At 44.5% G+C, this 23,824-nt stretch overlaps 1 protein-coding gene and 2 non-coding genes across 3 annotated transcripts in view; 2 read left to right on the top strand and 1 right to left on the bottom strand.

Annotated features, from left to right (window-relative positions):
- Nucleotides 1-1,120: 1,120 nt before the first annotated feature.
- Nucleotides 1,121-1,192, top strand: TRNAA-CGC (transfer RNA alanine (anticodon CGC)). Its single transcript has one exon. It is a non-coding gene; the product is annotated as a tRNA-Ala (tRNA).
- Nucleotides 1,193-1,453: 261 nt separating this feature from the next.
- On the bottom strand, nt 1,454-1,524 carry TRNAG-GCC (transfer RNA glycine (anticodon GCC)). Its single transcript has one exon. It is a non-coding gene; the product is annotated as a tRNA-Gly (tRNA).
- A 3,855-nt stretch (nt 1,525-5,379) lies between these two features.
- STRADA (STE20 related adaptor alpha) overlaps nt 5,380-23,824 on the top strand; it is a 32,518-nt gene continuing 14,073 nt past the window's right edge. Inside the window, exons 1-5 of the mRNA XM_056857395.1 lie at nt 5,380-5,468; nt 8,614-8,671; nt 9,874-9,902; nt 16,511-16,613; nt 22,176-22,297. Coding sequence (XP_056713373.1) covers nt 5,433-5,468; nt 8,614-8,671; nt 9,874-9,902; nt 16,511-16,613; nt 22,176-22,297 — 348 coding nt within the window. The 5' untranslated portion in view covers nt 5,380-5,432. The remainder of the gene's footprint in view (nt 5,469-8,613; nt 8,672-9,873; nt 9,903-16,510; nt 16,614-22,175; nt 22,298-23,824) is intronic.

Genomic DNA, 23,824 nt, shown 5'->3' with positions numbered 1-23,824 from the left:
CGGTAAAATGAGTACCCAGCTTGCTGGGGGTAAAGGGAAGATGACTGGGGAAGGCACTGGCAAACCACCCTGTAAACACAGTATGCCTAGTAAACGTTGTGATGCGATGTTGCCCCATGGGTCAGGAATGACCTGGTGCTTGCACAGGGGACCTTTACCTTTTCAATGTTAAAAGTATTTTATCCTATGCACGTTGTGCTCAAGACCGTTGGTCAGATGAGCCTGAAATAAAAGGAAGGAAAGGAATATTTGCATATACATAATGAGATATATCTTGGGGATGAAACCCAAGTCTAAACACTAAATTCATGTAAAATGAGTGCCCAGCTTGATGGGGGTAAAGTGTGGATGACCGGGGAAGGCAATGGGAAACCACCCCATAAACAAAGTCTGCCTAGTAAATGTTGTGATGTGACATCACCCCATGGGTCAGGAATGACCTTTAAGCTATGAACGCTAGGATCATCTGTGTGGATATGTGGAACAGAAAAAAAAAAGTATCTTTTAGCATACAGACACGGTTGGACAGGTTGTCCTGGTGTTTGTGGCTGAAAGTTTACACTTTATGCTCGCTCCATGTAATGTATTATTTGAATCGTAAATTCATTTTGCTTTGTTACGATTTGGGGTTAGAACAAATAATGTACTACTCAGTAGCTCCTTTCTAGCAAACCTCAAAAGTGTTTATTTGGGGCAGTAACAGATGGAAATATAGCTATTGCTTCCCCACCCCCTTAAAAAAAGCCTTCCCAACCCAGTTTTAGTAGCAGTCCTTTTTGCACCATCTGCAGAGATTAACGTCTGTTTCCTAAAGACCTGCTAATGCAGAACATTCCTCTAGTTTTCTGCCCAAAGAACTGAAGGGGTTAATCCTCAAGACAGCCTGCCAGATTGTCAGATGAGGAAGTAGGAGGAGCTTCACGGAACACAATTGTGGTGTAGAGGGATGTTCACTCAGCATCCTTTCCTTGTACCGTGTTTTTCACACGCAGATGTCTAAGGCTTGTTTTCATATCTTTTGTGTGTGTGTAGAAACAGGCAACATGTGCTGCAATCATTACAGGTTGAAGGTTTTTCTGAATGGAATGCATAGACCTCATTGAGCAAGCATTGGCAGCTGGGGGATGTAGCTCAGTGGTAGAGCGCGCGCTTCGCATGTGTGAGGTCCCGGGTTCAATCCCCGGCATCTCCAGTGTTTTTGCTAAACGTACATTTCTTCACGTTTCAATACACTGTGTCCTTCAGCACATGCAAAACAACTGTACTTTTGCCTACTTGTTTTCAAGCAGATCTATAAATACGTAAGATTTGTGTGTGTGGTGCTGCAAATGCATGCTTGCGTATGGCTTTCTTTTTCATTTTAGACATAACTTTTAGCATGTAATTTTTATAAGAGCAGCAGTTCGGCTATCACAGGAAATTATGAATTGCAGTGCAAAAAAAAATGGCAAGCTGCATTGGCCGGGAATCGAACCCGGGCCTCCCGCGTGGCAGGCGAGAATTCTACCACTGAACCACCAATGCACATACACTGGAATGTGTTTCAGAGTTCTCTTATGGGAACCTTGTTCCTAGCTATATTTCTTATTTCCAAGATTGCGAAATGATGCATTTTAGTATTTTTAATGGTGAAAATCAACTTTTGAAACTTTATAAATCTAAAGTTCTACAGCCACCTCTCTTAAGAAGATTAAGAGACCTCGGTTTAAACTCTCACATTGCCATGGAGGCTTGCTGGGTAACCTTGGGCTGGTTATACACTCTCAGCCTAACCTACACCCTAGGGTTGTTGTGAGGATAAAACGAAAGAGAGGAGAACAATGTGAGCTGTTTTGAGTCCCCATTGGAGAGAAAGGTGGGGCATAAATGAAGAAAATAAATAAAGAGAAGTAGAGCCCAGGCAAAAGTGTGTGAGACCTCTTGGATTCCCTCTAAACGAGTCCATCCATCTCTTGCTGGGTCTTCCTCTTTTCCTGCTCCTTCCACTTTTCCTAGCATGACTGTCTTTTCCAGTGACTCTTGCCTTCTCACAGCCTCGGTTTAGTCATTTGAGCGTCTGGGGCCAGTTCAGGCTTGATTTGATGTAAAGCCCACTGATTTGTTTCCTTGGCGGTTCAGGCACAAAATAGTCCCCCCTGTTCACTCTCCTCCTCCTCCTCCTCCTCCTCTGCCGACTCCTGGGAGCTGCAGCCCCGCCGTCCTTCCGGCGCGCCAGCCGCTTCCGCCGGGGAAGCCCTGCCCGCTTATTGGCGTCCCCTTCCTCCGTCGCGCTCCGCCTCCCACCGCAGGAACCAACCAATGAGGCTGCGCCCCTCTAGGACGCTCGCTCGCTCGGCTCGCTGGCGTCGTCTTGCCTGCGGGAGTCGCCGGCGGTAAGGAACGGAACGCGCCCCCCTCCCTCCCTCCCTCCCTCCCGGGTTGCCTAGGAAACAGAGCCACCGGCCGGCCCTGTGGAGCGGGCGAGCGTGGGCGAAGGGGCTCCTCAGCCGCCAGCCCACGGGCTTCTGCCCCTAAGCCAGCCTTGCCCGCCTGCTGTGGGTAAGGCTGCCAACTCCGGGCTTGGAAACACCTGGGGGAGAGTGGGGTTCAGGGGGGGCTGGGAGAGTGGGGTTCAGGGGGGGCTGGGAGAGTGGGGTTCAGGGGGGGCAGGGAGAGTGGGGTTCAGGGGGGGCTGGGAGAGTGGGGTTCAGGGGGGGCTGGGAGAGTGGGGTTCAGGGGGGGCTGGGAGAGTGGGGTTCAGGGGGGGCAGGGGGTTCAGTTTTAAAAAGTAATAAATACTTAGACGATTCGCGTAGGCTGGAAACCAGCGGCCATTCCAGGAGATCTCCAGCCCCCACCTGGAGGGTTGGCAACCCTGGCGTGTGGGAAGCCGGCGCCGATCGCTGCAGGCGCCCCCCCCTTCCTTCCTGGTGTGGGTGAGGGCCCATCAGCTGAGGGTGGCGGGTGGCATGGAGTCCTCGTGCCTGTTCTGAATGCAGGGCCCAGCCCAGTAGGGTGGCAGAGAGACGGGCCTCCCCTCGCCCTCCAAACCTGCCTACGTTGGCACGGGGCCTCTTCAAGCGGCCCTTTTGCTCCTGTTAAGAGAAGTCGTCGCCCCCCCCTCCCCCCAACAGCTGGGCCTTTCTGGAGCCCCTTTCAGATCAGTTTGTAGTTTGCTGGTGATGTGGTAAACGGGGGTTCGTGGGGGGAGAGAGAGACCTGAGAGCGTTATTTCAAGAAAACAGTTTATTTGCAGCTGCTGACTCAGAGGCCCTAATGGGCAGAAATCTCTGAGCCCCGATCATACTGAGGAAGGGATATTTATCCAAATTCAAGATATGACAACCCATCAACATTCAGGGTAAAGCTGATAGCACTGCAGACATGGAGGCAGCAGTAGAGTAACAGTTTCACCCAGTTCTTGTTATGGTTTACTGTAACCCTCTGTGACTCTTGCCCCAGTTACTAGCACACAGACACACAGAGATATCCTGCCCAGCAATAAGCTATTCCCTTGCTGTCCTAATACATTTCAATACATTTACAGAAAGGAAAAGAGATTATTACCAATTGCTAAATCAGTGGATCTTCCATAGTCAGGGGAAGCCTACCTTGCTGTCTCACTGGTAAGGTTTTGTAACAAGCCTTGCTGCAGGGAGTTTAGGCCCTCTCATTCGATCATCACCTGACAGGTAGGAAAGGCTGACAGATGGCGATCTGGCCAGAGAATCCTTTAATTTAAGGGGGCTTGATCCTAAGGCTTAAGTCAGTCTCTCCAGGGTGTAGTTACTATAATTGCTGGCTTTGGTTATATACATTCTGAATGTGGCCGTGCCTTCGAGGGGGGGTGGGAGGCTGCTTGAGAGCCACTGCAGTGTAGTGGTTAGGAGCGGTGGACTAATCTGGAGAACTGGGTTTGATTCCCCACTCCTCCACGTGAAGCCTGCTGGGTGACTTTGGGCTAATCACAGTTCTCTCTGGACTCTCTCAGCTTCACCTACCTCCCAAGATGTCTGTTGTGGGGAGAGGAAGGGAAGGCGATTGTAAACCGGTTTGAGTTTCTTTAAAAAGGTAGAGAAAATCGGGGTATAAAAACCAGCTCTTCTTCTATTGTGCGGTGCGTGCTAGGCTCAGTTGCATGGTGACTATTGCTTCTGTGCCAGGCTGTGTTGCACACCAGTGCCAGGCCAAGTTGTGCAGTAGCAGCCACCACTGCTGAGCCTGTTTCCTTCCCCACCCCCCAACTTCTGCTTTGCCTCTTCCCTACTCCTCCCACCAAAAAGTGTGGCCAGGTTGGATGGTTGACACATTCAGTTGCTTGGTGGCCACCACCATGGGGCCAAACAAGGCTCATTTGTGTCTGCTGGGCAAGGCCAAGTTTAAGGGTAGTGATTTTCTGGTAATCCTCCATCAGGGGACATGGCAGTGGATGTGGGGGGACCTTTTTCAGGGCTTTACAGAAACCAAGGAGTGGCAATATTGTTGTGGTTGCATAGGAACCCCCCCCCCCGCAAACCACTGAGAGCTGGCATTGTTTTCTTAAAGCTACAGGTGTTGCTTCTGTTATTGTGGAGAGTTTTAATCCTCTCTGTGTGTGTTGTTGTTGTTTTTTAGATTGTACGGTAAGCTTGGGTTTGTAGAGAAATCCCCCACCCCTGTTGGGTTTGTAGAGAAATCCCCCCCCTGCCAGTCTGTTCCTAGCTTCATTTTGTAGATGTGTTGATCATATCCTCTGTGACATGGTTTGGGAATACTTTTATAATTATATGAGCATCAAGAGCTTTTTTTCCAGCATACATTGTTAGGTTCATAGAATCGAGGGAAGTGGTACTAACTCTGTGGCATGCAGAGAGCCACTCTGGCAATTATCAACAAAATGGGCCACATTTACTTCCATCCTTGTCATGAAATCTGCACCTCAAGAAGGCTCAAAGTTTACCTGTTCTTCTGGTGGCAACTGTTTCACGGTGTGAACCACCCCCCAACCACAAGCCCCACTAGGAAAAGGCCTTGCCCACTACCCTGAAACATGCGGCAGGTGCCACATTGGGGAACGGTGCTCACAAGAGTCATAGGTAGTATGTCAAAAAGCTACAATGGCTCTGATCTAGACAATGTACAGATGCTTCCTTCTTCCCTCCCAGTGCCAAATAAAATGAAATCCAATTTATAGGAGAGTGAATTCTACAAAATCAGCCAGTGAGCTCTATGATTGAATTGACATTTGAATCTGATACACTAAAAATGGCCCAGTATACAATGTTGGCTTCTTTTTCAGCACTTTCTATTGTTGCTGATCTCTTGCTTTACTAAATGTTATCACTTGCCTATGATTTAAAGAACAAAGTCCATTTGTTTTCAGCTTTTTGAAATACTGTTCTTGCTCTTTTTTACTATCAGGATAATTGTAAACATTTCATACCTGTGGACTAGAATCATCAAGTCTGGATTCCATGTCTTTTCTTGTAAGTAAACCAGAACAAATTAGGGTGAGTGTCCAACACTTTCAAGATTTACTAATGGGTGTTGTGTCTTTCCAGGTTGATGTCTTGGTCAGAGACTTGCCATCCTAAGCATAGTTACACCCTTGTAAGCCTATTGACTCCAGTTCTACTTAGGATGGCACTGTCAGTAAGGAAATATCTCAGACATGCCTGCAATATTAAGCATACTGACCAAGAAGCATACACATTTAGAATCAGGCTTAAGCCGATAAGCTCGCCCAGTTCAAAGCTGTTCTTTAAATGTAGGACAGATCTTTTTACACGGGCCAGTTCCAGTGAGATGATGCCTATTGCCATGTGAAAAAAGTCCCATTTATGGATGTGAAATGTCATACATTTTAAACAGCCATATCATGATGGGTAGCCGTGTTAGTCTGTCAATAGCAGTAGTCAGGAGCAAGAATCCCAAGAGGCTTCTTCAGGGGAATCTGTCAGTCTTGCATTGGCTTTTCAAAGATGAGTATAAGCTATTGATCTTATACCCTTCTTTGAAAAACCACTGCAAGACTTACAGATTCCCCTAAAGAAGCCTTTTGGGCAAAACACGTAAGGAATTTTAACTGAATAATAAAATAGATTTTTACTTTATTTTGCACTATCGGCCTTACCTTTACTTTATCTCCTGTGACAGGTGCGGCCCTTTTATTTATCCTTCCCTCTTTAAAGTCAACAGCCTGTTTTGCTTCTCAGAACTACTGAGCAGGATTTGGCAAACTTGGAGATAAGGTTGAGTGTGTGGGACTGTCCCATGGTCACACAGTAGGCCTTCATGGCAGAGTGGGAATTCAAATCTGGATTTCCCAAATCCTAGCACAACAGTCCAGCCACCACAACCTTCTGTCTTTTTACTGGAAATCTATTTAAGTAGTGGTATTTATCTTTTATACGTCATCTTTGCTTTGAATTTTTTTTTTTTTTACAATCTTTACTGTATTTGCTCACAACAGTAACACTGTGGAGTAGGGGGTCTTCACTTACAGATGGGAAACGGGCTGATAATAGTCTGCCCAAGTTATCTCAGTCATAGAATCATAGAGTTGGAAGGGACCACTAGGGCCATCAAGTCCAACCCCCTGCACAATGCAGGAAATTCACAACTACCTCCCCCCTCCACAACCCTAGTGACCAGAAGATGGCCAAGATGTCCTTCCTCTCATCATCTGCCTAAGGTCACAGAATCAGCATTGCTGACAGACAGTCCCTTATTTCTTGTTATTTACTGGAAAAATTATACCTTGTCCTTTATCCCAAAGGTACTTGGGGGTGGTTTAAAGGAGAGTAAATACAAAGCTTAGAACAAATGATAAGACTCCATCCAAAAGTCACTTCGAGAACAAACCTGCAGTCGTACTAAAAATGAGATCCCCTGCACTACAGCACTGTAAGATTTAACATGAGCAGATCAGGAAAAATGAACCATCCCACTACAGGCAATAGGATCATCAGTAAATGAAGCTGAGAGAGCAAATGAAGCTGAGAGAGCAAAGCCCGCCATTTAAGACAGGGCCTAGGTGAACAAAAGTACCTTAACCTTACGCCAAACACATGTCTAGTCCAGTGTATTCTATAGCTGAGGAGCTATGGCAGAAAAGGCCCTGCTTCTTAGTAGCAGACCGCCTTGCTCCCGCTACAGATGAAAATGACACAGAGCCTGTGACAAATGTCTTCATTGAGGGGGAGGAATTTATGGATGGTGGCAGTCTTTTAGACATCCTGATCCTAAGCCATTCAAGGCTTTAAAGGTCAGTGCCTGCACCTTGAATTGGGCCCAGAAGCAAAGTGCCGCTGTCTCAGGACAGGTATAATATGTTATAGGAGATGCCTGTCAGCCTTCTGCCTACTGCATTCTTCTTTAGCTTCTGAATTGTCTTTAAGGACAGCCCCATGTAAGAAGCATTACGTTAGTCCAGCTTGATGGATAGATAATCTTTATTGAGGTCAATGACCAGCACAGTAGTCCAGCCTGGGTGAGATCAGTCAGTGGCAGCAATGATGTTTGAAGCCCTGTCTTCCAGACCCAAGTCAAGTTCTCCTCCTCATTGACTTGCAGCATTTTTTCCCTGTGAGCTAAGTGCTTTATTGTTCTTAGCTCCTCTACCTACTTCAACTTTTGTAAGAGTTGGAGTTTCCATAAAAGAAATGAACAATTTCCTTTGCGATGACAATTAGATGTGACCAAATCCCATTGAAACTATGGCTAAAGTAGAGGAGGCAAAGAGCGTCTTTGGTTCTGCACTGCCACTTTTGTTCACCTGTCTGCTCCATGCGCAAAGCGGTTGTAGTGTTTGTAATAATTAAAGGGATTTCTAAGCAAGTGGAATTAACTCTCATCCTCTGCCTTACATCCCGGTGCTCTGCCATTTCAGAGACACTTCTTGATGTGGGGGGGATTACTCAGGGGTAAAAAGGTAAAGGTCCCCTGTGCAAGCACCGGGTCATTTCTGACCCATGGGGTGACGTCACATCCCGACGTTTCCTAGGCAGTCTTTGTTTACGGGGTGGTTTGCCAGTGCCTTCCCCAGTCATCTTCCCTTTACCCCCAGCAAGCTGGGTTCTCATTTTACCGACCTTGGAAGGATGGAAGGCTGAGTCAACCTTGAGCTGGCTACCTGAAACCAACTTCTGTTGGGATCGAATTCAGGTCGTGAGCAGAGCTTGGTCTGCAGTACTGTAGCTTACCACTCTGCGCCACGGGGCTCTTTTACTCAGGGGAGGGGAGTTCAAATAATCAGTAAACACCTAAACAGTAGAATACCCCCCAGTACTGTAAACAGGTTGAAGAGTGCCCATGTCACATGTAGTTTGGCGCTAGCTTAATCTTTACATCTTTCAGTAGAGCTTGTCTGAACTGACTTTAGCTGCTTTGGGCTTGCTTGCTAAAGTGGAAGGTGATGCAATGTAAACGGTTAGGTCTTACTGTAAACCAACAGAGAAGAAAGTAGAATCTTTACCCTTGGGAATTTCTAGCACAGAGCCAGGCTGTTGGACGTTAATTTTGGGGCAGAAAAGTACAAATTGTGGCTTTTCTCTATTATGGGGTTTGAAATCAGTGGATCATATTCTTTCTGTGATAAAATAAAATTCTGTCATGTCCTGTTGAAGTCTCACTTATTTGGGGTTTCTATTGTAGCGGTGGGTGTCCGAGAAGTTCATCGTTGACGGCTTGAGAGAGTTGGAACTACTTGGAGGTAAGTTGTGAGGAATCTCTTCACTTGGCTGTGAGTTTATGCTTCACAGTTTATTAGTGCTGTGAAGGTCAATTTGCAAAAGCTTAGTAGCACAAACAGTTCAATCCTGAAACTGTTCAGCCTTATCCTCTGGCAACTGAGTGGGACTGACTGACAGTGAGACTGTCTAATATAATGCTGCTCCCTGTGAAGCCTCAGTTTTGGGGAGGTTTCTGCATGCGCACTGCTTAGTATATAGCATCATAGAATAGAATCATAAGAGTTGGAAGGGACCACCAGGGTCATCTAGTTGAACCCCCTGCACAATGCAGGAAATTCAGAACTACGGTACCTCCCCTCCCACACCCCAATGACCCCTGCTCCATGCCCAGAAGATGGCCAAAAAACAAACAAACAAACAAACAACCACAACCCTCCAGTATCCCTGGCTTATCTGGCCTGGAGGAAAATTGTTTCCTGACCTTTATCATCCCCTTATAAATTAAAAATCAACATGAATAAATGCACATACCCGTAGAACCCTTTGTGTTGGAGTTTGCCTTGAACCTGAGGAGCTTATCCATGTTTAACAGTCTATTTGTATAATGATTCTTGAGAACAGTTTCTTGCTCTCCTAATTAAGAACCTTTCTTATCAGAACCCATAGGATGTAATAGTGTATGTATTGGTTGATAGGAGTATGTGGCCAGGTGTATAGCTCTTCTTGCTGCTGCTGCTAAGAAAATTGGGAAAAGGTATTTAGAAAGGAGAGCTGTCCGTTACGCAGATTATTTTTGGCGACTGAAATCAGTGATACTCGGTTGGGAACTACCACATGGCTCTTAGACATGCTACCTGTGGCCCTCCCTCTCAACCTCCCTATCTCACCTGACTTGCTGAGGAGAGAGTGGGAAGACCGAGAGGGAAGCCCCTTCCCCCCGCTTCAGATACACCAAGGTCTGGTTGTGGTTCAACAGTGCTGAGAAGAGACTACCTGCACAGAGTCAGTCTGGTAAAATTTAAAAGGTTGTAGTTACATATTTAATATTAATACTGATAATCGCACGTTGTGGTATGGGGCACAGGACATACAGTACTCATGTGGCTCTTTCTGTTGGCAACCATTGGGGAACGTGGCTCTCCACAAGCCGCAGAGCGAGCTCCACTATAGGTTTTAAAACACGCTCACAGAGAGAGCTGAATGATTGATTTCTTTACTGCAGAGCAGCCTCCAGGTGACTCTCGGAGAAAAGTAAGTGACTTTTGTGGATCGTGATATGGCCCGTTGCATGGGTACCTCTTTTATTCCCTGTGGGCATTCTGCCTTCTTGTCCGTCGTCGTCCCCCCACCCCCGGCCTTGCTTGTGCATTTAATGTATTCAGCTTTACCTGCATGGGAACAAGGTTTTGCTTAGGAACATATATTTCGTTGTGTGGCATGTAAATTCATTTCAGCTTTTGGATTTTCAGAGGGTTGTTCCCACTAGTATCCAGCTTGCTGGGGGTAAAGTGTAGACGACAAGGGAAGGCAATGGCAAACCACCCTGTAAACATAGTCTGTCTTGTAAATGTCATGATGTGACGTCACCCCATGGGAATTGGGTGTATGACTGTGTGATTGATCACTTTATTATTTTTATTCAATAAAATGCCTCTTCAGACAGGGGAATTAATAAATGAGGTGGCTTGTCAGCTGCTGAAAAGTCAAAACCAAACACAGCCTGTTCCTTTTTGTGTCCAAAATTGAATCTTAGGGAGTTAATTCTGGCACTTTGGAATTGCCTGATAACCTTCCACAGAAGAATCCCAGCTGCCTAGCCAGCTTTCTGACCCTGAAGACACCTACCTGTTTGGCCCTCCTCCTAAGCATGCCTGTGTGACCCTTGCTAGTGTTGCTGTGTGTGACGTACTACTGTGTTTCCCCTTTGTGATTGACGTGTGCGTTTTGAGATGTTGCTGCCTGTGACAAGCTGGCCGGGTGTCACTGCTGCAAGTGTGCAATTCCAGATTTACCTGGTTTGGCATTCCACGAGAGCTGCAGCCTATGGGCCAGAGTTATCAGAGGCCACTGCCTGTTTTTATCACACCCCAACCTTTTGGGGGCAAAACCATTGCAGGGAGCTACATTGCATGCCTCGTGCAGTTCTTGAACTATTGGATGACCTATGAAGATACCAGTAGAACACATGAAGCTGCCTTATACCTGAATCAGACCCTTGGGTCCATCAAAGTCAGTATTGTCTACTCAGACTGGCAGTGGCTCTCCAGGGTCTCAGGCAGAGGTCTTTCACATCACCTACTTGCCTAGTCCCTTTAACTGGAGATGCTGGGGATTGAACCTGGGACCTTCTGCATGCCAAGCAGATGCTCTGCCATGGCGGAGCCACAGGAATAATTCTAGCATCAAAGTAAGCCATCTTGCTTACTTTTGTATATCTTTTTCATGATACCTCCCGTGCTTGTCTTGTGTTCTTTTCTGCAACCTTTGTCCCTCTGGTTTCTCGCCCTCCGTCTCATATACAGCTGATCCTTTCCAGCATAGGCTATTCTCTCTAACCCAAATGAAAGCAATTAGGGTCAGAGTACAGCTGGCTCGTTATGGCCTGCACAGTGCCCCGATCTTGTATGGGGCTCCCTACCTGCAGAAGACGAGGATTGGGCTGTAAGAACATGTGGATGTGTGGAGGCTGATATACAAATGAGCAGTGTGTTACTACTGACACAACATGGAAGGGGTGCACTTTAACTTACAAATTGGCTCAAAATCAAGCAAAGTGTAAGTGCACTAACATTTCCCTTAAAATGAATTTTTAAAAAATCCTTGGACAGTACACTTTAAAATTGTTGGTTGCTTGGCGTCAAAGCATCAGCATTGCCAACTTTGACAAACTGTGAATTCTATCTCGATAGTTTTTTTTTCTACCTTTGCTTCTGTTTTTTCCACTTGCACTGGTGAAAGTACATTTAATGTTTCTAAACCCAACTTCCTTAACGTTCGTTTCCCGTGAAACAAATGTCAAAAAGCCATCTCTTTAAAAGCTGGAATGATAAAACCCAAAGTTCTGAACAAGAGATTCTTGTAGGTTATCCGGGTTGTGTTACCATGGTTTTGGTATTTTCTTTCCTGACGTTTCGCCAGCAGCTGTGGCAGGCATCTTCAGAGGAGTAACACTGAAGGACAGTGTCTCTCAGTGTCAAGTGTGTAGGAAGAGTAATATATAGTCAGAAAGGGGTTGGGTGAGCTGAATCATTGCATTGCAAAAAGTATCAAAGGTAATGTGCTAATCATTGTCCTGTAAGTATCAAGATAATGTGCTAATGAGGCTATTGTTGACTGTAGTCCAGACTAACAAAGACTACAGTCGACAATAGCCATGCAGATTAGCTTTGGATTTCACACATTAACAGATCACTTCAGGATACAATGGTTCCATATTAACATACCACACCTATATATTACTCTTCCTACACACTTGACACTGAGAGACACTGTCCTTCAGTGTCTCTGAAGGTGAAACTGAAGATGCCTGCCACAGCTGCAGGTGAAACGTCAGGAAAGAAAATACCAAGACCACGGTTACACAGTCCGGATAACCTACAAGAACCAATGAACTCTGACTGTGAAAGCCTTCGACAATATTCTGAACAAGAGAGTTTTGCTGTTTTTTAAATTTTTGGTATTTGCACTCCCCTGTCCAAAAAAAAAAATTCCTGTGTTGAAACCTTTACAGGCAGCTGCCTTAGTTTTTCCTGGGGGCTTTTTGCGTGCTGGACTTCACAAATTAGCATTGATTTTAAGCTCTCTACAATTTTATAAAATGTTGAGCCTTCAGTAAAAATTTTCTGGATGGAGGTGTTTTTTCAGTTGAAATGAGGTTTGTGTCTTTGCATAGAGGGAGCAAAAAATCGTGTTAAACTCATTATTTGTAAATGCTAAACTTCTTCAGTTACTTTATTAACCTCCTGTCTGCCTTAAAATGCTGCCACTTAGCGGCTCTCATTGTTCCAATGTTCTGCTCTTCTTTTTGTTACCATTTCCCTCCCATCCTTGGACATTCCTCACAATTTATTTTTTATTTTAATTCCACAAACTGCACTTTACAAGCAAAGATAAACTGGGGGGACAATGAGGGGGTATTTAATAAGAATGCAAAGAAAATCAGGCTGTAACTTTGAGAAGCAGGTTGTGGGAGCTGCAGAGCAACTGTCTGTCTTTCTTTGTTTCCTCCTGGTCTTAGACCGGGGTCTTGAACAATAAAGCCATAAAACATAAATAAGACCCATCTCTAAAAACACCTTCCTTCGACTCTTCTCTGCAGCCTCCAAAAAAGGAGCAACAAAATAAGTACGCTGAGGGTCAGAGTCCTCTAAGAGGAACTGAACCTTTTGCTCCAAAGTTGCTCAAGAAGATGCGGACCATTTGTTAAAACATGGTATAATCCATTTTAGCCTAAGTTGGTACACGTAAGGACAATGCAAAAGGATATGTACCAAGGAGTCCCCTGACTGAAGAGGTTGGGACACAGCCGGTCTGAAAAAGGGATCCGTAGCATACTCGCAGAGCAATTTATAATCTCAAAAGCTGAACACAGCTGGGCTGGATGTAAGGTTTGGCACTGGTAGCCGTGCTGCCACTCTCCTCCAAACCATGAGGTTCCAGCATGGTCTCAAGGGGACCTACCGTAGGGAGGAAGGAAGGGAAAGTGTCTGGAGAGGGTTGAGAGAAGGAGCAGTCCCAAAGCGTCCTGGAGGAAGGGAATGCCTGAATGAAGGAATTCGCTGGGTCCTAAAGAGGGATAAATGGGAAAGGAGACACACTAAAAACGGGCAGGCTCCTCTGTTTGCACCGAAATCAAAGCAAGTATCCCCTGGCCTTGGGAGGATGCATTATTATCGGGGGTCCAAAGTGGAAGGCAGCCAGTGACCCCTGAAGATGTGACACATAGAGAGGAAGACAGACGAGTCCACCTTATGCTGTGTTTTCCATTGGTTCTTCAGTGTTCCAAGCAGAGATCTTTTCTCAGTCGTGGCCCATTTACTGGAAATGATGGGGACTGAACCCGGCATTTCCTGTAAAGCTGAAATAAACGTGGAAATTAAAAAAAAAATCCCATCCAGTTTTGGAAACTACAGAGACATCCGTGCCATAGAATCCAGATTTCAAAAAGCAGTTTTTGGTTCTAATTTCTACTTTGAAATTTGGAAACATGCCAAATTACTTTTACTTTTATTATTGTTACGGTCTTTGAGTAAAATGCATATTCACATATATAAAACATTCAAGTGTGTTGTAAGTTGGAGGAGTGAGTTGTAAGTAGAGGAGCTCTTAGAAAGTCAGTTGAGGGAGCAGTAGATATTTTTGGATACTACCAGGGCTATGCAGTCCAGTCTAAGCCCTGGCTGGAATCCCTTGAGTGTCAGATAGCACTGCAAGTGAGCCAAATCCTCTTTGTTTACAAAACCACTCACCGGCAGCCAGGAAGCATGTTCTCCTGGCAATGACCTTTTAAGGAAAAGCATTTGCTGCACTGTGTCTTTAACAGCATCATTCTTATTAAAATATTCATACCTTGCCTTTCATCGTAGCTCAAGGCAGCGTCATAATTTCTAGGCCAGTAGCTGATTTCATTTTCATTTCTAGCTCGCTGCTGTTCGGTGCCTCAAAACCTCTCAGATTGTCTTTTGGGGTCTGTTCCCTTTCTGTCTTAATATCTTTTATGTTAGGGGGGAGGGTAGAAGGAACATCCGCTTTGGGGTGATCTTGCAGGTAAGAATAGAGAGCTCTTTTTTAAAAAAATTGAAATTAGATTTGCTACTGATTCTTACTAGAAAACTTTTCCAAACCCATCAGCCACGGAGTTTCATTGATGTTCAGTCTGATCATATTCATATTTACTCAGAGGTAAGCTATACTGGGTTTAATAGGATTTAGTCCTCAGCAACTGTGCATGGGATTACAGCCAGGAATTTACAAAGCTGCTTTATACTAGCCCTATAAAGGAAAAAAATCAAGTGTACACAGTACATGTGTTCACTGTAACTTGTGAACAGGGCTATTGAGTCAGACCATTGGTCCATCCAGCCTAGCATTATCTGCTTTGGCAAGCAGTGGACTTGAGGGGTTTAATCTACAGATTGCTGGCTGTCCTACTGCCAGAGATCTTTCTGCCTGGACCCGCCAGTGTGTGGCTTTGGGAACCTCCTGTAGGCAAACTGTGTGCTCTAACCTCAGCTATGGCTCCTCTCGCTGGAGAAACTGCTGGAGAAAGTGGACGGTACTCTTAGGAATTCTTGCCGCAAGAAAGTGTTAATCTTTAAGGTGCCACAGAGCTCTTTGTTTTTGGGAAGCTTGTCGGTCCTTTTCACTTTTGTACTAAATTCTTGCAGATAGGAACTTAAGCTAACCATTGTACTTGCTTTTTTTTTTTTAACAGCAAATACGCAGTGTTTTTAATGAATGCAAATACTATACAGCCTTCATGTTTTGGAGCATAAACCCCTCCTTGCCAATCTTAAGGAGGCAGTTGAAGAGTTTTATTTAGGACTGCATTTCATTGATTTAGCTTTTATTATTGGCAGTCCTAAGAGGAGTTTTTAAATTGTGGTTTTTAAAATACATTTTATCGTTTTTATTGTGTTTTTATAATGTTTTATTTATTTTGTAAACAGCCTTGAGTTCTGCAAGGGAGAAAGGCAGATAATGTTTGAATAAATAAGCAAATAAATAAAGACAGCAAATTTGTTTTAATTAAAAGCATCGTTTTCCTTTTATTAACATAGTACAATTTCCAGTTAGTCTAGAATCTTATAGTTTCAGGTAGTTTGTTGTGGTGGGGTATGCCTTTGTAGGATGGAAGGAGGCATGGTATATCCCAGTCTTATCAGATCTTGGAAGCTAAGCAGGGTCAGTACTTGGAAGGCAGACCACCAATGAAGGCTCTGCAGAGGAAGGCAACGGCAAACCACCTCTGTTTCTCACTCGCCTTGAAAACCCCTTGCTGAGGTCACTGTAAGGCAGCTGCGACTTGACGGCACCTATCACACACACACATGTGCCTTTGTGGCTGGCTAGGAGAAAATAAAAGAAGGCTATTAAATCCAACTACAATTTTGCTTTCTTTTTCAGTATTTTTTTAATCCCTCTTTTCTCCCCAGTAATATCCCAAAGGCCCTGACCTGGATGGCCCAGGCCAGCCTGATCTTGTCAGATCTCAGAAGCTAAGCAGGGTCAGGCCTGGTTAGTATTTGGATGGGAGACCACCAAGAAGTCCAGGGTTGCTATACAGAGGAAGGCACTGGCAAAACCACCTCTATTAGTCTCTTGCCTTGAAAACCCCATAAGGGGTCGCCATAAGTTGGCTGCGACTTGACGGCACTTTACACACAATATCCCAAAGTGGCTTACAAACTATGAAATTTGAACATACAGTTAAAATAAGCGGACAACAAAGAAACGAATGATACAGTACATCACATTCTGGGCTGGCTTATCAGGTTTGTGTCTTTGGCCATGCCCAGGCTAAATGCTTACAAACAAGAGGAATGGAAGCTCCGCTCAGAGCTTATTTGGCTTCCATAAGGATGAGCTCCACCCTCGCTAGCCACCTTGGGAAACACATTCTGCTAGAAACATATGCAGAGATGGCTATTTTGCATCTGTTGAAATCAGGGCCTAGTCGACTCTCTTCTGTAGAAAAATTTCAGAGCGAAATTATCTCAGGTGGGCACATGCTTCTTTAAGCAACTGCATCCTGCCACTTTTAGCATCTGTGAGACTCTCCCATATAGAAGTTTCTTTTGGCCCAGATGCTTCTGTGTCTTGTTTAATTTCTTTTCTTTTTTTCTTTTGTGCTTTTCCAGACTAATGAAGCAAGCTCTGAGTCAATAGCACATTTGCCCAAAAGGGACATCATGAACAGTTATTTGCCAGACAGCAGTCTCTACGAGTTACTGACTGTAATAGGTAAGTTTTCCGCTCCAAGAAAAGCACTTTCACAAAGTATGGATCTCTGGATTTCTTGACTAACTTTGTTTTCTGAATTGAAGAATACGTTTCTTTTATGGTAGTTAAATAAGCAGATTCATAACTTGGGGTGCTGCTGGGTTTCCTGTTGCATAAGCAAGTGGCCACACTGGCAAGAAGCACGGTAACGTTTTCCCATTTTCTCCCCTTTATGTGTAACCTCTCTAAAGGCACCTCTCTCTAGTGTTCTGAGGTGATGCGTGTTATGCTGCCTCCTTGCCTTCCTTATTTTCGCTGCCACCGCCTTAGCATTTTTAGTTGGACCCAAAGAACAAGACGGCTTAGTTGTATATGGTGGAATGACAGAACTGTCAGCTTGTGGAGGTGGCTGTGAGGTAAAAGGGGATCCTTTATCCAGTTATTTTTCTTAAATAGAGTTTATTTATAGTGTAGCAGTTTTTGTATGACTAATAAGCTTAACTGTTTCAGATAGGTACATAAGCTTAAATGATTCCTTAAATAGACCTGACCACACAGGCTTATTTTCTCACTTGCCTCTTAGGCCAATAACTTCCACAAAGTGTAACTTCCCCACTTGCTACCCAGGCTAATGACTTCCACATGGAATTATTTTCTTCACTTGCCACTTAGGTTAATGACTTCCACAGAGAACACAGATTTCTCTCACTCTTACTCAAGCTCCTTCTCTCTCTCTCTCTCTCTCTCTCTCTCTCTCACACACACACACACACGCACACGCACACACAGACACACTCTTTCTCTCTCTCTCTCACACACTCACACTTCTCAGCACTTGAAACAAAGCCCTTCTCTGAACCACCCAGTCAACTCCACCTCCTTGGGTACAGCTACCATTGAATCATAACACATCCAGCTTCCTTCTTACTCTACAGACCTACATTTAGATCACAGCAGAATACATGTAAAACTCCACATTAAAACATAGGGATAAAACACATACAGATTATCTACATGGCAAAACACCACAAGCACTTTTTACCAACTTTGGCTGGTGAGCCAGATTTGGCCTTTCCTTTTCCAAAAAGATTTTACCACGGTGGTGCATGCCCCGGTAGCATCTTGATTATTAGACTACTGCAGTGAGCTCTGCGTGGGGCTGCCCTTCAAGAGTGCCCAGAACCTACAGTTGGTATACAGAAAGCTGCAGCCAGAATGCTGAATGGAGTAGGTTGTCAGGGATCTTGTCTCTCTAGTCCTGTTCAACCTATGCTAGCTCCAAGTTGGTCAGGGGTAGTCTCAGTTATTCTGGGCCCTGGGCAGAAGTCAACGATGGGCCCACTACCTTCCCAGCCTCCATCCCTAGACCTCGTCATTTCTGGAGTCGTGGGGCTGGCTGGGGGCTTCAGGGCAGAAGCTGCAGTGACATATCTTCTGTCATTGGATATTGTCCCAAAGCTTGGGGTGTTTATATCTGCATGTGGTGGTGGAAGGGAAGCCACTGGGCAGGAGGGGGTGCCTCTGAGGTGGAACTTCACTGCTCAGCCCTGCATGACCCAGCATAGCCCACAAAACATGGGGGGAGGTAGTGAGAGAAAGAGGGCAGGGAGGCTCCTCTTCAGCTCTGGTAGTACCTTCAGGTCAGCACCTTCCCCCCAGGCTGGCAGCCCTTGCTGCTGCTGGGCCATGTACGGCAGCCCCTTGAGCCAGGCAGCAGCAGCTAGCCTAGCAATCAGTTCTTTGGCGGGGGGGGGGGGGGCGTGTCAAGGCCAACACAGCCCCTGCCATGACTCCAGTGTCGACAAGGGTGAAGGGAGGCTGCCCATCCTCCACTGCTACAGCAGATTACTTGACTGCTTATTGCCGTGAGGGGCAAGGCGTCCAGCGGTGGTGAGGAATGGCCAGTCAGAGCCTCCAGCTTCTCTCCCTTACCCTTTTCACTGGTAGTTGGCAAGATACATGCAGTAATCCACTTTGAGCTCACTAACTGAAAAGAGTGAATATATTAAAAATAGTATATACCAATACTATTAAAAATAGTAGAAAATACCAATATCAATTTTTACTACAGGTTGCGTATCCCTTATCCAAAATGCTTGGAACCAGACGGGTTTTGGATTTTGAATTTTTTTGGGGGGATTTTGCAATATTTGCATATACATAATGAGGTATCTTGGGGATGGGTCCCCATTCTAAACAAATTAATGTTTTATATACACCTTATGTTTTATATACACTTCATACACCTATGTTTTGTAGGCACCTTATACACATAGTCTGAAGGTAATTTTATGCAATATCTTCAATAATTTTGTGCAAGAAACAAAATTTGTGTACATTGAACCATCAGACAGCAAAGGTGTCAGCTACCCATGTGAACAATCATTCCTGACTCTGAATTTATATGCTACCGATAAGAAATTTTCTCTTGGTGACGCTGAATAAACTATTTGTTGTATGCCTGTGTTTTGACAGCGACCTGTCACATGAGGTCAGGTGACGTCATGTCAGCGTCATGTTGATGCTCAAAAGGTTCAGATTTTGGATCATTTTGGATTTTTTTGATAAGGGGTACTCAACCTGTACTTTTTCATACATAATATAAGGCTCATTAAAGAAACACAGAAACAAAGAAAACAATTAAAAGAATTGAAAGGTGATTGAAATACAGTTCACCCCAAAGTTCAGAGGGCAGAATTCTACGATGGTATGCTAGCAACTCCGATTCAAACCTTCTTCTGATACACATATTAATTGCTTTTAAAACAGCATCTGCAATAAATCAAATGCTCTAAAGTAAGCAATCCACTAATTTATATCAGTAGACTATATCTTTAAAAAACCTTATGAATACTCTTCAAAACTCAAAAAAAGAATAACAAAATATTAACAATTAACAAGCAAAATAGCATCAAAAGCCTCATATTTACCAATGCAGTGTAGGGCAGTGAATCACAGACATGTCTTCTCATCCCAAGACACAATCCTGGTTTGCAGCAGTTAACCAAATGCTGACTCAGAATTCAGAAATGCTCTTAACATCTTAAAGGGGCAAAACATTTCAAATGAAAGGAGATAAATCTAACCAGTTGTTCAAACAGTGCATTCCCTCCCCCCTCGGAAGCAGAATCCATTGTAAAGTTGCATACTTATAAATGTACTCATTGTGACCTCAAGTACATTTATAAGTATGCAACTTTGCAGTGGCAAAAAAGAGAAAACGATGGGAACAATGATGTCTGTCACTCTTATAACATACACATATAGTTTTCTGCTGCTTAGTTTAACACCAGACCCAGTGAACCTCACTGGAGTACTGTAATTCCTTTTTCCACTCTGTAACCTAAACGTGGGAACTTAACCCAAGATCTAGTATTTCTACAGTAGTGGCACTCAGTGGCTCAGGAGCCGCACGTGGCTGTTCAATATTCCATCTGCGTCTCTTCTGAGCACTGTAATCCAATGTGGCACCCAACCCATGTTTTAGGAAAGTGTAGGGTTGCCAGGTCCCTCCTGGCCACCGGCAGGGGTGGAGGGTAGGGGTGCCAGCTCCAGGTTGGGAGACTCTTGGAGATTTGGGGTAGGGCCTGGGGAGGGGAGGGACCTCAGTGGGGTACAATGCCATCTTAGAGCTCACCCTTCAAAGCATCCATTTTCTCCAGGGGAACTGGTGTCTGTAGTCTGGAGATGAGCTGTAGTTCTGGGCGATCCCCAGGTTCCACCTGGAGGTGGTCATCCCTAGGAAAGTGGGCAAGTCCTTTTTCCAGTAGGATTTGTGGTTGGCAGGTGGTTTGCATCTTGAAACAGTCCCTGCTGCAGGGACTGAAGGATGGGTTAGCAGTCAGCCTCCCTGAGCAGCAAGGCGTGCCAGGAATGGAAGTAAAGGGCTCATCCTCTCCAGTTGCTTCCGCCCTACCCCGGTTCTCCACAGTCTTTGTGCTGTCACCCCACATGTTAACAGATCACTTCAGGATACAATGGTTCCACATTAACATACCACACCCTCATTAGCACATTATCTTGATACTTACAGGACAATGATAGCACATTACCTTTAATACTTTTCAGGACAATGACTCAGCTCAAACCAAACCCCCTTCTGACTATATATTACTCTTCCTACACACTTGACTCTGAGAGACACTGTCCTTCAGTGTTACTCATCTGAAGATGCCTGCCACAGCTGCTGGCGAAACGTCAGGAAAGAAAATACCAAGACCACGGTCACACAGCCCGGATAACCTACAAGAACCATTAAATATTTCTGAAGAAATATCTGAAGGTATCTGAAGAAGTGAGCTGTGGCTCACGAAAGCTCATACCCTACCAGAAAATATTTTTGTTAGTCTTTAAGGTGCTACTGGACTCTTGCCCTTTTCTACCACTAAATATTTCTGTTTACCTGACACAGATAAAATGTTAATTAAGTCATCAAACTGACAAATAATAGGCAGGGTTGACCATCTTTTAAAATAGGTTGGGCCCATCTTGAATTACCATCCCTGCTCCCCGTCCTCTTTTAAGTAAAAAAAAACAAAGAAGTTAGATCAAATCTAGCCCGAACTGTCCCTAGAAGATAAAATGACTAAACTGAGGCTGTTGTAATTCGGTCACATTGTGAGAAGACTAAAAGTCACTGGAAAAGAGAATAACGCTAGGAAAAGTGGAAAGCAGCAGGAAAAAGAGGAAAACCCAATATGAGATGGATTGACTCTATAAAGGAAGCCACAGCCCTCAGTTTGCAAGACCTCAGCAAGGCTGTTAACAACAGGACATTTGGAAGGTCATTGATTCATAGGGTCGCCACAAGTTGGAAGCGACTTGACTGCACTTCACACACACACACACACACACACACACACACACACACACACACACACACACACAGGAAAGAAAGCAGCGTGGCGTGGAGTGAGGATGGGGAATACATACCTGAGGAGAGTTCAAGCTGTTATTTCCCTTTTCCGTGTAGGTTCTCCTAGTTAGGTAAAGCAAAAGTCCCCTGACACCTTAAAGCCTAACAACATTTATTTAATTATGGGCTTTCCTAAGTCACAGCTTAGTTCTTCAGATATGTGGGAATTCTCATGAGAAAGATTACCGCTGGGGGAAGAGGAAGAGTCCAGATTTTTGGTGGGAATTCTGTCATGAATCAAGTGAAAATTCTCCATGTGAGGGGAAAAAAGGGAGGAGTTGAGTAGAAAGGATAGGTGTAAATCCGGCCACAAATCGTAATTAGATACCTTTATAGCTCTGCAGGTTCTTAAAACCCTTCTGGTCATTTTGGAGGGTATGCTTAGATCACATCTGTGCTGCTTTTCTGTCCCTAGAGATGGAACTCTAATATCCTTGTTCTTTTGTTTCAGCTAAATAGTCAGACTCATTTGTAGCTGGTATTCACGATGTCCAGTTTGGACTTAAATGCCAGTCCCACTGATTTAACTACAAGCACCGTGGTCATTTTCACATTTCCTACCATGGATTCCTGAATGTGCTTGGTGTGAGGGGAAGTGCCATGAGAATAGTGGACATACAAAAATACTGTGTTGCATTGTTCTAACGCTGATGGCTTTATCTTTCCAGGGAAGGGCTTTGAGGATCTAATGACTGTGAATCTAGCGCGTTATAAACCTACGGGAGAGTTTGTCACTGTTCGGAGGATCAACTTAGAGGCCTGTACCAATGAAATGGTGGCATTTTTGCAGGTAGAGTTAGCAGTCTTTTGCAGAGGTAGCTTGGCTTGTTGGAGAGAGAGACCTTGGTGGACTTGGTTACTGCATAACAAGTGGCATGTTTGCTGACGCTTCCATAGGACCCTGTAATTCTGTATAACTGAGAAAAGTGCAAGCCAAAAGAACCTTTAGCTCATTCAGTGATGGCTTTATAAAACAATCGAGCTGGGAGGGATTCCATGCTCATCTTCTGCCTAAATTCAAGATAGACAAAGTCTTGTCTGTAAGAACCTCCAATAATGGAATTTCCACCACAGCTTCCATTCCTGAACTGCTCTCACATTAGGAGAACCTTCCTAATTTTTAATTTAAACCATGACTTCTTGCAAAGTCCTGATCTTAACTCTTCCATCTTTGTATGTACAACCTTTCTGATACATTCTGCATGTATTATAAGACTGTTCAAGCAAGATTTTTTGTGAGTGGTGGAGAGCAGAGGTTAATATTAGTGGCTGTTCTGTTTTATTTATTTTAAAATGAACAGACTGCCTTTCTGAAGCACAGAACAATGTAATATATATATATATATATATATATATATATATATATATATATATATACACACACACAATAAAAAGGGGTATCTGCTATATGTAGATGATATGGCACTTTTGTTGCGGACAATGTAATATTGAACAGTAAACAAAAATGCAACCCCCAATGGCCCTTATGTTCTTTTAAAAAATCCCACTAGCGAATTCAACTAAAATAGAATTGTTTTCCCTTATTGGGTGGAAGGTAGTATGATGAGTTGTTAAGAGGTTTTGATATGTTTAGGCAGCTGCAGGCAGGCATAACTGTAAATTTTAACACAACAGGAAAACTTGTCAGTATTAATGAGTTCTTATTGAAATGCCTGTCTATTCAGATGCGGTGCATTGTAGCCTGGAGCATCACTTTTAAAATTTGTTTTCTTAAAAGTCTAAATATTTTATTATAAATTATATTATAAATTGATTCTCCTACCAATGCAAGAAAATGTTGCAAACGAGAAAGTTCCAGACAGGCCTTGTTGCAGGGAATGTCATACATGCAAAGCAATGTCTCTGCTCAAAGAACTTGCTAATCTAACCTCCTGTGAAGTCACTCCAGACATTTTTAGCAAGCAATTCAGAACATCAAGAAGAATGTGCTTCTTCAGATGCACAAAACTGTGTTTCATGATCCATTGCTGCTTCGGGCATCTGACGCTTGAACTGAGCTCAGAGGCAAACTTTTACCGTGCATTCCTGACCTCCACCGGCGGCCGCACCCAAAGGCCTTTGGAGGCCGGCGACAGCCCATGCTGGCGCAAAGGCCCACAGCGCCAGTGTCTGGGAGGCGCACGCCGGCGTTTGTGGCCCCAGCACTGGCATGCAGGGCCAGACGCCGGTAAAGGCCACGGCGGCGACCCGGGAGGCGTTCCCAGGGCGTTACGCCACTGGCTGTTTCAACTCGGGAACGCCCCCCTTTTTTCCAGCTGAGATGCGCTACCTTTTAGGTGGTGTATATAGGGTTGCA

The sequence above is a fragment of the Euleptes europaea genome, chromosome 11 (genome assembly GCF_029931775.1).
Source record: "Euleptes europaea isolate rEulEur1 chromosome 11, rEulEur1.hap1, whole genome shotgun sequence".
Lineage (NCBI taxonomy): Eukaryota > Metazoa > Chordata > Lepidosauria > Squamata > Sphaerodactylidae > Euleptes > Euleptes europaea.
Note: the sequence above shows the minus strand (reverse complement) of the source record. Positions and strands in the feature narration are given on the sequence as shown.